This window comes from Oncorhynchus mykiss, chromosome 31 (assembly GCF_013265735.2).
Source record: "Oncorhynchus mykiss isolate Arlee chromosome 31, USDA_OmykA_1.1, whole genome shotgun sequence".
In the NCBI taxonomy this organism is placed as follows: Eukaryota; Metazoa; Chordata; class Actinopteri; order Salmoniformes; family Salmonidae; genus Oncorhynchus; species Oncorhynchus mykiss.
This window is the reverse complement of record NC_050571.1, coordinates 4,497,881-4,511,147: the sequence shown is the minus strand read 5'-3', so window position 1 is coordinate 4,511,147 and position 13,267 is coordinate 4,497,881. Positions and strand designations below refer to the sequence as shown.

The window sequence follows — 13,267 nt, the reverse complement described above, 5'->3', positions numbered from 1 at the left end:
ATGGGGCCCTGGTCTAAAGTAGTACACTAACCTTATGGGGCCCTGGTCTAAAGTAGTACACTACCCCTATGGGGCCCTGGTCTAAAGTAGTGCACTACCCCTATGGGGCCCTGGTCTAAAGTAGTGCACTACCCCTATGGGGCCCTGGTCTAAAGTAGTGCACTACCCCTATGGGGCCCTGGTCTAAAGTAGTGCACTACCCCTATGGGGCCCTGGTCTAAAGTAGTGCACTACCCCTATGGGGCCCTGGTCTAAAGTAGTGCACTACCCCTATGGGGCCCTGGTCTAAAGTAGTGCACTAACCTTATGGGGCCCTGGTCTAAAGTAGTGTTTCGTATTGCGTCAGACAACAACATTGGCGAATACGCTGATTCGGTGTGCGAGTTCATTAGAACGTGCGTTGAAGATGTCGTTCCCATAGCAACGATTAAAACATTCCCTAACCAGAAACCGTGGATTGATGGCAGCATTCGTGTGAAACTGAAAGCGCGAACCACTGCTTTTAATCAGGGCAAGGTGTCTGGTAACATGACCGAATACAAACAGTGCAGCTATTCCCTCCGCAAGGCTATCAAACAAGCTAAGCGTCAGTACAGAGACAAAGTAGAATCTCAATTCAACGGCTCAGACACAAGAGGCATGTGGCAGGGTCTACAGTCAATCACGGACTACAGGAAGAAATCCAGCCCAGTCACGGACCAGGATGTCCTGCTCCCAGGCAGACTAAATAACTTTTTTGCCCGCTTTGAGGACAATACAGTGCCACTGACACGGCCTGCAACGAAAACTTGCGGTCTCTCCTTCACTGCAGCCGAGGTGAGTAAGACATTTAAACGTGTTAACCCTCGCAAGGCTGCAGGCCCAGACGGCATCCCCAGCCGCGCCCTCAGAGCATGCGCAGACCAGCTGGCCGGTGTGTTTACGGACATATTCAATCAATCCCTATACCAGTCTGCTGTTCCCACATGCTTCAAGAGGGCCACCATTGTTCCTGTTCCCAAGAAAGCTAAGGTAACTGAGCTAAACGACTACCGCCCCGTAGCACTCACTTCCGTCATCATGAAGTGCTTTGAGAGACTAGTCAAGGACCATTTCACCTCCACCCTACCTGACACCCTAGACCCACTCCAATTTGCTTACCGCCCAAATAGGTCCACAGACGATGCAATCTCAACCACACTGCACACTGCCCTAACCCATCTGGACAAGAGGAATACCTATGTGAGAATGCTGTTCATTGACTACAGTTCGGCATTCAACACCATAGTACCCTCCAAGCTCGTCATCAAGCTCGAGACCCTGGGTCTCGACCCCGCCCTGTGCAACTGGGTACTGGACTTCCTGACGGGCCGCCCCCAGGTGGTGAGGGTAGGCAACAACATCTCCTCCCCGCTGATCCTCAACACTGGGGCCCCACAAGGGTGCGTTCTGAGCCCTCTCCTGTACTCCCTGTTCACCCACGACTGCGTGGCCACGCACGCCTCCAACTCAATCATCAAGTTTGCGGACGACACAACAGTGGTAGGCTTGATTACCAACAACGACGAGACGGCCTACAGGGAGGAGGTGAGGGCCCTCGGAGTGTGGTGTCAGGAAAATAACCTCACACTCAACGTCAACAAAACTAAGGAGATGATTGTGGACTTCAGGAAACAGCAGAGGGAACACCCCCCTATCCACATCGATGGAACAGTAGTGGAGAGGGTAGCAAGTTTTAAGTTCCTCGGCATACACATCACAGACAAACTGAATTGGTCCACTCACACAGACAGCATTGTGAAGAAGGCGCAGCAGCGCCTCTTCAACCTCAGGAGGCTGAAGAAATTTGGCTTGTCACCAAAAGCACTCACAAACTTCTACAGATGCACAATCGAGAGCATCCTGGCGGGCTGTATCACCGCCTGGTACGGCAACTGCTCCGCCCTCAACCGTAAGGCTCTCCAGAGGGTAGTGAGGTCTGCACAACGCATCACCGGGGGCAAACTACCTGCCCTCCAGGACACATACACCACCCGATGTCACAGGAAGGCCATAAAGATCATCAAGGACATCAACCACCCGAGCCACTGCCTGTTCACCCCGCTATCATCCAGAAGGCGAGGTCAGTACAGGTGCATCAAAGCTGGGACCGAGAGACTGAAAAACAGCTTCTATCTCAAGGCTATCAGACTGTTAAACAGCCACCACTAACATTGAGTGGCTGCTGCCAACACATTGACACTGACTCAACTCCAGCCACTTTAATAATGGGAATTGATGGGAAATGATGTAAATATATCACTAGCCACTTTAACCAATGCTACCTTATATAATGTTACTCACCCTACATTATTCATCTCATAGGCATACGTATATATACTGTACTCTATATCATCGACTGTATCCTTATGTAATACATGTATCACTAGCCACTTTAACTATGCCACTTTGTTTACATACTCATCTCATATGTATATACTGTACTCGATACAATCTACTGTATCTGCCTATGCTGCTCTGTACCATCACTCATTCATATATCCTTATGTACATATTCTTTATCCCCTCACACTGTGTACAAGACAGTAGTTTTGGAATTGTTAGTTAGATTACTTGTTGGTTATTACTGCATTGTCGGAACTAGAAGCACAAGCATTTCGCCACACTCGCATTAACATCTGCTAACCATGTGTATGTGACAAATAAAATTTGATTTGATTTGATTTGCACTACCCCTATGGGGCCCTGGTCTAAAGTAGTGCACTACCCCTATGGGACCCTGGTCTAAAGTAGTGCACTACCCCTATGGGGCCCTGGTCTAAAGTAGTGCACTACCCTTATGGGACCCTGGTCTAAAGTAGTGCACTACCCCTATGGGGCCCTGGTCTAAAGTAGTGCACTAACCCTATGGGGGCCTGGTCTAAAGTAGTGCACTAACCCTATGTGGCCCTGGTCTAAAGTTGTGCACCAACCCTATGGGTCTAAAGTAGTGCACTACCCCTATGGGACCCTGGTCTAAAGTAGTGCACTACCCCTATGGGGCCCTGGTCTAAAGTAGTGCACTACCCCTATGGGACCCTGGTCTAAAGTAGTGCACTACCCCTATGGGGCCCTGGTCTAAAGTAGTGCACTAGATAGATAGGGTGCCTACAGAGGACTAAGATGATAAACAGCAAGTCTCTTGACTGCAGGTGAAAGGCCTCCTTGTGGTCAGGATTTAGTTTCATTCATTCACAGCAATAATGAACTGAAGTTAAAGGACGGACAAAACACAGAAGACCTTGTTTGAAACCTTCAGCCAAGATACCAGAACGTTAGTTTGAGTCAAGCAAACTATTTATCTAGGAAAAACAGTGGAATAGGTGAACTTAAGGTTATTTACTTATTTGTATTTTCTTGATAAAATAAATAAAATAAAGAATGTCTAAGTAATTCATAAGCGAGTTAAATAGCTTTCCCTTCAGCTGTGTGGAACTTCTGTCATATCTACAAGAGCCCACTTAAGTCTGTGTGTGTGTGTGTGTGTGTGTGTGTGTGGCTCATAATAAGCTACCTCAAAGCCAGAGAGACGGTTTAATGCTGTAAGGTACAGTTGAAGTCAGAAGTTTACATAAACTTAGGTTCGAGGCATTAAAACTCATTTTTCAACCACTCCACACATTTCTTATTAACAAACTATAGTTTTGGCAAATCGGTTAGGACATCTACTTTGTGCATGTCACAAGTAATTTTTCCAACAATTTTTTACAGACAGATTATTTCACTTATAATTCACTGTATCACAATTCCAGTGGGTCAGAAGTTTACATACACTAAATTGACTGTGCTTTAAACAGCTTGGAAAATTCCAGAAAATGATGTCATGGCTTTAGAAGCTTCTGATAGGCTAATTGACATAATTTGAGTCAATTGGAGGTGTACCTGTGGATGTATTTCAAGGCCTACCTTCAAACTCAGTGCCTCTTTGCTTGACATCATGGGAAAATCAAAATAAATCAGCCAAGACCTCAGATAACAAACTGTAGATCTCCCAAGTCTGGTTCATCCTTGGGAGAAATTTCCAAACGCCTGAAGATACCGCGATCATCTGTACAAACAATAGTACGCAAGTATAAACACCATGGGACCACACAGCAGTCATACCGCTCAGGAAGGAGACTCGTTCTGTCTCCTAGAGATGAACGTACTTTGGTGAGAAAAGTGCAAATCAATCCCAGAACAACAGCAAAGGACCTTGTGAAGATGCTGGAGGAAACAGGTACAAATCTATCTATATCCACAGTAAAATGAGTCCTATATCGACAACCTGAAAGGCCACTCAGCAAGGAAGAAGCCACTGCTGCAAAACAGCCATAAAAAAGCCAGAATACGGTTTGCAACTGCACATGGGGACAAAGATCGTACTTTTTGGAGAAATGTCCTCTGGTCTGATGAAACAAAAATAGAACTGTTTGCCATAATGACAATCATTATGTTTGGAGGAAAAAGGGGGAGGCTTGCAAGCCGAAGAACACCATCCCAACCGTGAAGCATGGGGGTGGCAGCATCATGTTGTGGGGGTGCTTTTCTGCAGGAGGGACTGGTGCACTTCACAAAATAGATGGCATCATGAGGCAGGAAAATTATGTGGATATATTGAAGCAACTCAAGACATCAGTCAGGAAGATAAATCTTGGTCGCAAATGGGTCTTCCAAATGGACAATGACGCCAAGCATACTTCCAAAGTTATGCAAAATAGCTTAAGGACAACAAAGTCAAGATATTGGAGTGGCCATCACAAAGATCTGACCTCAATCCTATAGAAAATCTGTGGGCAGAAGTGAAAAAGTGTGTGCGAGCAAGGAGGCCTACAAACCTGACTCGGTTACACCAGCTCTGTCAGGAGGAATGGGCCAAAATTCACCCAACTTATTGTGAGAAACTTGTGGAAGACTACCCAAAACATTTGACCCAAGTTCAATAATTTAAAAGGCAATGCTACCATTATACTAATTGAGTGTATGTAACTTCTGACCCACTGGGAATGTGATGAAAGAAATTAAAGCTGAAATAAAATCACTAATATTATTCTGACATTTCACATTCTTAAAATAAAGTGGTGATCCTAACTGACCTAAGACTGGGAATTTTTACTAGGATTAAATGTCAGAAATTGCGAAAAACTGAGTTTAAATGCATTTGGCTAAGGTGAATGTAAACTTCAGACTTCAACAGAACATGACTCGCTACCTCACAATGTGACTCAAAGCCAGACGGTTTATAATTATTTATGACCTGTGCACGTCTCACCACCAGTGCACGTCTCACCACCAGTGCACGTTTCTCCCTGTGTATGTGCACGCGTGTCATGTCTCTCACAAGTCTGAGCAACTTGTAGACAGATTTGTCAGCCAGCACCAGCAGGTGTGTGTGTTTGTGTGTGTGTGTGCGTGCGTGTGCGTGCGCATGCGTGTGTGTGTGCATGCGCATGTGTGTGTGTGTGCATGTGTGTGTGTGTGTGTGTCTCACCAGTTTGAGTTGCAGCAGCAGCTTGTAGACATCAGACATGTCGGCCAGAACCAGCAGGTGAGTAACGGCAGAGAGGAGGGCCCTGGCTGCACGGACCATGTTACCCCTCTTTACCGAGGAACAGGGGTCCTCTGCAAACTCTCCTGATGCCTGCTTCATGGATTCACCTGAGGGACAAAAGGAGGAACGACAGGACATTACAATGTGACAGTTAGGACACATTTAAAAAAAAATAATAATAATAATTTTTAAGTGTTTGTCCCAAATGAAACCCTATATAAAAAGGAAGCATTGTCCCCAACAAGGGCCTTGATAAAAAAGTAGTGCACTGCGTGAAGGAGGAATAGGGTGCCTACAGAGGCATGTTAAAGTGAAGGAGCGTTAGGGGAGACCACTGTCACAACGAGTAAACCTGTCACACAGAGAGGAGAACGAGGACCGCTGACAGTCTTAATTGGATGCATTTATTAACGTAAAACTCAACAGCAGAGAGCACACCTCAGGGGGCAGAGTGAAGAGTGAGGAAGATATTCCATTGGCTCAGTGGGTTGGAGCTCAGTGTTAAAGAAGCAATCTGGGATTCAAACAACAAGAGTCACCCCGCCACTTGTTTTGGTTAACATCTGAGGTACAGGGGGCTGGGGAATCTCAGGCTAACTATCCATGAGATCAAAACTGTGTGTGTGTGTGTTCTCTATATATAACTGAGATGGTTTGGGATGAGTTGACTGCGGAGTGAAGGAAAAAGCAGCCAACAAGTGCTCAGCATATGTGGGTACTCCTTCAATACTGCTGGAAAAGCATTCCAGGTGAAGCTGGTTGAGAGAATGCCAAGAGTGAAAAAACTCAAGGAAAAAGGGTGGCTACTTGTAAGATGGTCAAATACATTGATTTGTTTATCCCTTTTCAGGTTACTACATGATTCCATGTCTGTTATTTTATACAGTTTGTCATAACTATTATTCTACCATGTAGAAAATAGTAACAAATAAAAAAAAACATGGAATGAGTAGGCGTGTCCAAACTTCTGACTGGTACTGTGTGTGTTGTTTAATCAGACCATTGGCATCAGATGTGCATCCGGCACAGCCAGAAGAGGACTGGCCACCCCACATAGCCTGGTTCCTCTCTACCCGGCACAGCCAGAAGAGGACTGGCCACCCCTCATAGCCTGGTTCCTCTCTACCCGGCACAGCCAGAAGAGGACTGGCCACCCCTCATGGCCTGGTTCCTCTCTACCCGGCACAGCCAGAAGAGGACTGGCCACCCCTCATAGCCTGGTTCCTCTCTACCCGGCACAGCAAGAAGAGGACTGGCCACCCCTCATGGCCTGGTTCCTCTCTACCCGGCACAGCCAGAAGAGGACTGGCCACCCCTCATAGCCTGGTTTCTCTCTAGGTTTATAATCTTCACCCGGCACAGCCAGAAGAGGACTGGCCACCCCTCATAGCCTGGTTCCTCTCTACCCGGCACAGCCAGAAGAGGACTGGCCACCCCTCATGGCCTGGTTCCTCTCTACCCGGCACAGCCAGAAGAGGACTGGCCACCCCTCATAGCCTGGTTCCTCTCTACCCGGCACAGCAAGAAGAGGACTGGCCACCCCTCATAGCCTGGTTCCTCTCTACCCGGTACAGCCAGAAGAGGACTGGCCACCCCTCATAGCCTGGTTCCTCTCTAGGTCTCTTCCTAGGTTCCGGCCTTTCTAGGGAGTCTTTCCTAGCCGCCGTGCTTCTACACCTGCATTGCTTGCTGTTTGGGGTTTTAGGCTGTGTTTCTGTACAGCACTTTGAGATATCAGCTGATGACAGAAGAGCTTTATAAATTAAATTTGATTGGTTGCCTGCCTCTTGACGTCTTTTTAAAAAGCAGCCGGTCGCCAACCACTTCTCTCTCTCTCTCGTGTTGAATCTGTCACTGTGTCTGTATATTCATCCACGGATAAAGAGACGTGTGCCTGGCTGGCAGTGCTTCCCCTCCACCTATCACCATAGACTTCAACTCTTTAATCACACCCCCTCAGCCCATCCCACCTATCACCATAGACCTCAGCTCCTTAATCCCACCCCCTCAGCCCATCCCACCTATCACCATAGACTTCAGCTCTTTAATCCCACCCCCTCAACCCATCCCACCTATCACCATAGACCTCAGCTCCTTAATCCCACCCCCTCAGCTCATCCCACCTATCACCATAGACTTCAGCTCTTTAATCCCACCCCCCCAGCCACTCTCAGCCCATCCCACCTATCACCATAGACCTCAGCTCTTTAATCCCATCCCCCCCCAGCCACTCTCAGCCCATCCCACCTATCACCATAGACTTCAGCTCTTTAATCCCACCCCCCCAGCCACTCTCAGCCCATCCCACCTATCACCATAGACTTCAGCTCTTTAATCCCACCCCCCCAGCCACTCTCAGCCCATCCCACCTATCACCATAGACCTCAGCTCTTTAATCCCATCCCCCCCAGCCCATCCCACCTATCACCATAGACTTCAGCTCTTTAATCCCACCCCCCCAGCCACTCTCAGCCCATCCCACCTATCACCATAGACTTCAGCTCTTTAATCCCACCCCCAATATTGGCGCGTTAAAAAAAATGGCATTTTGGGAAGGCTTTGTGCCCTACCAATGAAGACATACCTAGAGCAGCTAATCTTATCCATACCATTTAATCTAAACCAATTGGCTTAGCTAGTCTGTTGGTTGGTAGCGTTTGCTAAGATTAACAAAATACTCTAATTGCTAGCCTTAGCTGGTACACTACTCCCTCTGTCCACCCGTCTGTCTCATCCTCTCAAAACTCAGAAATAATTACCCATGAACCTCTGCTCCTCCGCAGGCAGTGTCACGCAAATGTAGGCATGCTGCTACTAATGTCAGCCCCAGAAAACACTCCCTCTCCCTGCCAGCCCAGAAGTACTTTGAGGGGAAAAATGTAGCTTCCTTTTAATCATCATATTCCACTCTCCTCCTCTAGCCCAGGCTACCAAGTGAGTCCCTAATGGCACCCTATATAGTGCATTACAATGAGCCCTGGTCAAAAAGGTAGTACACAATATAGGGAGTAATTTGGGGCGCATCCACAATAGGCCCACTGCTGGGCCTGATACCAGTAAAGGCCTCAGAGCATAGAGGCTGGATGGGATCCAGGCTAAGAGTTAATTGCATTAGAATGTCATTTGAGATGAGGAGGAGAGGAGAAAAGGATGAGGGAGATGAGAAGGGCATAAGGGGGAGGAGAGAAAGGCAGTCTGACAGAGTAAATCCAAAACTCCCACACAGGCGGTGACCTAGGCCTAACATATACAGCCAATGGCCTCACACACAATGGTGGGGGAGTTGCCGCAATCTACTCCAGAGATGGCCTGAAAAGTTCTGTCATACTTTCCAGGTCTGTGCCCAAACAGTTCGAGCTTTTAATTTTAAAAATTAATCTCTCCAGAAATAAATATCTCACTGTTATAGACCCCCCCCCCCTCCCTCTGCGCCTTGGACACCATATGTGAATTGATTGCCCTCCCATCTATCTTCAGAGTTCGTTCTGTTAGATGACCTAAACTGGGACATGATTAACCCCCCCAGCAGTCCTACAATCTAAGCTAGATGCCCTCAATCTCACACAAATTATTAAGGAACCCACCAGGTACAACCCTAAAACCGTAAACATGGGCACCCTCATAGATATTATCCTGACCAACATGCCCTCCAAATGCACCTCTGTTGTTTTCAAATCAGGATCTCAGCGATCACCCGACTCATTGCCTGCATCCGCTATGGGTCTGCGGTCAAACTCTCCCTAAAACACTTCTGCGAATACAGCGCGTTCCGTCATGTGGTATAATTAAATAAGGTAGCATTACATCAATAATGCGGTGCGTGTCTTTGGCTTGCTGGGCCATAACTTTGGCCAGAGTGAATGTGTCAACTCTTACAGTGGTGCTTTGTCTTGTCATTATACAGACCTGTCATAATATCAGATCATATCTCATTTAAAAATGTTTGTTGCATGTTTTTTTTTTTTTTGCTTACGTCTTTGTTGAGCAAATTATTTTTTTTGTGTTAGGTACTATATGCCCAGACCACCTTGCGCACTCAACTTCAGCGAGATAAGGTGGTAGTTTCCTTGTAGGCCTACTTGCCGGGGGAACTGGAAGCCAGCTGTATAGCCTATTGTCCGTTTCAGTTGGGGGAAAAAAACAAACAATTTCCATCTTTTTCATTAAATCATAGCATAGTTGTGCTTTATATGGGCAGCATATTATCCATGGGATACCGAATTTCTCCGTTATGAATATATTACACATCACGCGGGTGGGAAATAGATCTGTTAAAAAAAAAAAGGTCCACATTTGAACGTTTCAATAAAATGGAAACTGTCACAACTATTGAACTGGAAACATTATGTTTTTAGAGACTAAGTGACAACAGCCTTTGGTTAAAGGGTTAGGTTATACTGGGCTCTGTCATCACAATTATCAGCTTTGGTATTGACGTCAGTGAGCAGGCTTTCTGATTGGAGGAGAGACATGGCTAGGCCCACCAAAAGGAAAATGATTATGAAATCTGGACCACAGAAATCCAATGTTTATACAAAACGTCTGCCTTCTTCCTCCCCTACATTTACCAGTCAAATGGGTTTTTATTAAATATAGGAGCGTCACAAAATCCATTTGGATTAAAATGTTGTTTCATTTAGTCTCGTTTTGATAGTGAAAATTAAGGCCTTTTCAAATGAACAGAAGACCGCGAGTTGACTGAGTTATTAATCTAAAGGGAGGTTCAACTTCAAGGCAAGGGCATCTTTTACCGAGTTTTATACTCCTCGTGTCATAATGAGAATATAGTACATTTTGTTTTAAAAATCAGTATCTGTCCCTCTCTCCCATTTTCAAGCAAAAAAAACAAAAACATGCATGAGCAATTCACTAAGCATTGGAACGCCGTGACGTGATGCCCTGCCCTGGCTCGAGGGGACATCCAGGTGAAGACATTTAATATAATGAATTACAATATATAAATAAAAGCTTTTTACCTTTTCAACCCGTTTGCCCATATAGTTAAGAAGATCCTTTTCATAACGATTGAGACAATCCAGAAAAACCTGGTGTGCTGTTCACTTTAGTGTCATTTGAGGGGGTTGAAACGTGGATTGTGTGCCATTCAGAGAGTGAAATGGGCAAGAAGATATTTTAGTGCCTTTGAACAGGGTATGGTAGTAGGCGCCAGGCGATTTGTGTTGAGAACTGCGATGCTGCTGGGTTTTTCCCACCGCTCAACGGTTTCCTGTGTGTGTGTGTATCAAGAATGGTCCGACACACAAAGGACATCCAGCCAACTTGACAACTGTGGGAAGTATGGGCCAGCATCCCTGTGGAAACGCTTTCAACACCTTGTAGAGTGTCCATGCCCCGGCTAATTGAGGCAGTTCTGAGGGCAAAAGAGGTGCAACTCAATGTTAGGAAGGCTGTGTAAACTCAGTGTCCATTTAAGCAATAAGGAGGGGGTATATTACTAATACACCAAGGCTATGGGCTGCTATTACACACAACGCCACGCCAAGTGGCTGGGTACAGCCATTAGCAGTGGTACAACTGGGTGGGTCGAGCACTGAATACTGATTGGCTGAAAGCCGTGGTATATCAGACCATATGCCAGGGGTATGACAAATTTGACTGTTCTAATTACGTTGATAACCGAGGGGGGGCGGGGGGGGGGGCTTGTGGTATATGGTCAATATACCACGGCTAAGGGCTGCTCTTGCGCACGACGCAACGCGGAGTACCTAAATGCTTAATTACAGAAGGGTCCAGGACACCTTTTTTTTTGTGAAACTTAACCCAAAACATCAAATCACCTCTTCATCTGAATTTTTCAAAATGTGCGTGTTTTAAGCCCAAAGCCAAAAGCATGGTTACTAATCTGCGCCTCTTATTTTCAGAATTATGGAACTGCACAATGCTGTCCTGCAAGACTTGGCCAAGACCAACAACTGAGTGGAGGGCAGGCATCAACTTTTTTTTTTTTTCCTTCATCATCTTGGAGCTACCCACCCCACCAAGTTGAGGCATTGCAGCGACAGCCGCAGAGGTGAAAAAGAGAACGGAGCAACAACTTGCTGGTATCCACTGCCATGGCAACAGAAGGATTCTCAAGTCACTGGTTGTGAACTCTAAAAAAAAATTAAAAAAAATTAAAAATCCAACCAACAACAATTAGCGCCTAGGCACAACTTGGATGCTTTCAATTAGTCCAGAAACATGGAGATCAGAACACTAGGCGGTTTGTTATAACACTGCATTGTCATGTAGCTTGTATTTTTAAGTCATTTGAAATAAAATAATGTTTTAGAGTGTAAAAAAAACAGATATGAAATTACATTTAAACTAGAAACAGGACTAGATATAGTATAACTGAAAAATCACATGTACATAGGTATTTCAGACCCTCGTCAACTCAGTACTTTGTTGAAGCACCTTTGGCAGTAATTACAGCCTCTAGTCTTCTTGGGTACGACGCTACAAGCTTGGCACATCTGTATTTGAGGAGTTTCTCCCATTCTTCTCTGCAGATCCTCTCAAGCTCTGTCATGTTGGATGGGGAGTGTCGCTGCACAGCTATTTTCAGGTCTCTCCGGAGATGTTTGATGGGGTTCAAGTTTAGGCTCTGGCTAGGACACTCAAGGACATTGAGACTTGCCCCGAAACCACACCTGAGTCGTCTTGGCTGTGTGCTTAGGGTTGTTGTCCTGTAGGGAAGGTGAACCTTTGTCCAAGTCTGAGGTCCTGAGCAGGTTTTCATCAAGGATCTCGCTATACATTGCTCTGTCCATCTTTCACTCGATCCTAACTAGTGTCCCAGTCCCTGCCGCTGACAAACATCCCCACAGTATGATTCTACCAACACCATGCTTCACCGTAGGGATGGTGCCAGGTTTCCTCCAGATGTGACGCTTGGCATTCAGGCCAAAAAGCTCAATCTTGGTTTCAGACAGACTAGAGAACCTTGTTTCGCATGGTCCGAGAGTCTTTAGGTACCTTTTGGAAAACTCCAAGCGTGCGGTCATATGTCGTTTAATGAGTGGCTTCTGTCTGGCCGCATAAAGGCCTCATTGTTAGAGTGCTGCAGAGATGGTTGTCTTTCTGGAAGGTTCTCCCATCTCCACAAAGGAACTCTGGAGCTCTGACAGAATGACCATTGGATTCTTGGTCACCTTCCTGACCAAGGCCCTTCTCCCCCGGTTGCTCAGTTTGGCCGGGCGGCCAGCTCTAGGAAGAGTCTTGGTGGTTCCAAACTTCTTCCATTTAAGAATGACGGAGGACACTGTGTTCTTGGGAACTATCAATGATGCAAAAAATGTTTTGGTACCCTTCCCCAGATGTGTGCCTCGACAGAATCCTGTCTCGTAGCTCTACGGACAATTCCATCGACCTCATGGGTTGTTTTGTGCTTTGACAATCACTGTCAACTGTGGGACCTTATATAGACAGGTGTGTGCCTTTCCAAATAATTTCCAATCATGTGAATTTACCACAGGTGGACTCCAATCAAGTTGTAGAAACATCAAGGATGATCAATGGAAACAGGATGCACCCGAGCTCAATTTCGATGTTCATAGCACAGGGTCTGAATACTTACGTAAATAATATAATTACATTTTTTTATATTTAATACATTTTTCACTTTATTCCATTATTAATGTTCTATTTTTAAAGTATATAGGGCAGCAGCCTTTAAGGTGCAGGGTTGAATAACCAGGTGGTAACCAGCTAGTGATG

The 13,267-nt window shown here is 45.9% G+C and overlaps 1 protein-coding gene across 4 annotated transcripts in view; it reads right to left on the bottom strand.

Annotated features, from left to right (window-relative positions):
• The window catches only part of LOC110504468 (catenin (cadherin-associated protein), alpha 1), a 230,378-nt gene that overhangs the window by 196,156 nt on the left and 20,955 nt on the right, over positions 1-13,267 (bottom strand). For all 4 annotated transcript variants that reach the window (XM_036969563.1, XM_036969564.1, XM_036969565.1 and 1 more), the window contains exon 4: positions 5,489-5,655. In XM_036969563.1, coding sequence (XP_036825458.1) covers positions 5,489-5,655 — 167 coding nt within the window. The remainder of the gene's footprint in view (positions 1-5,488; positions 5,656-13,267) is intronic.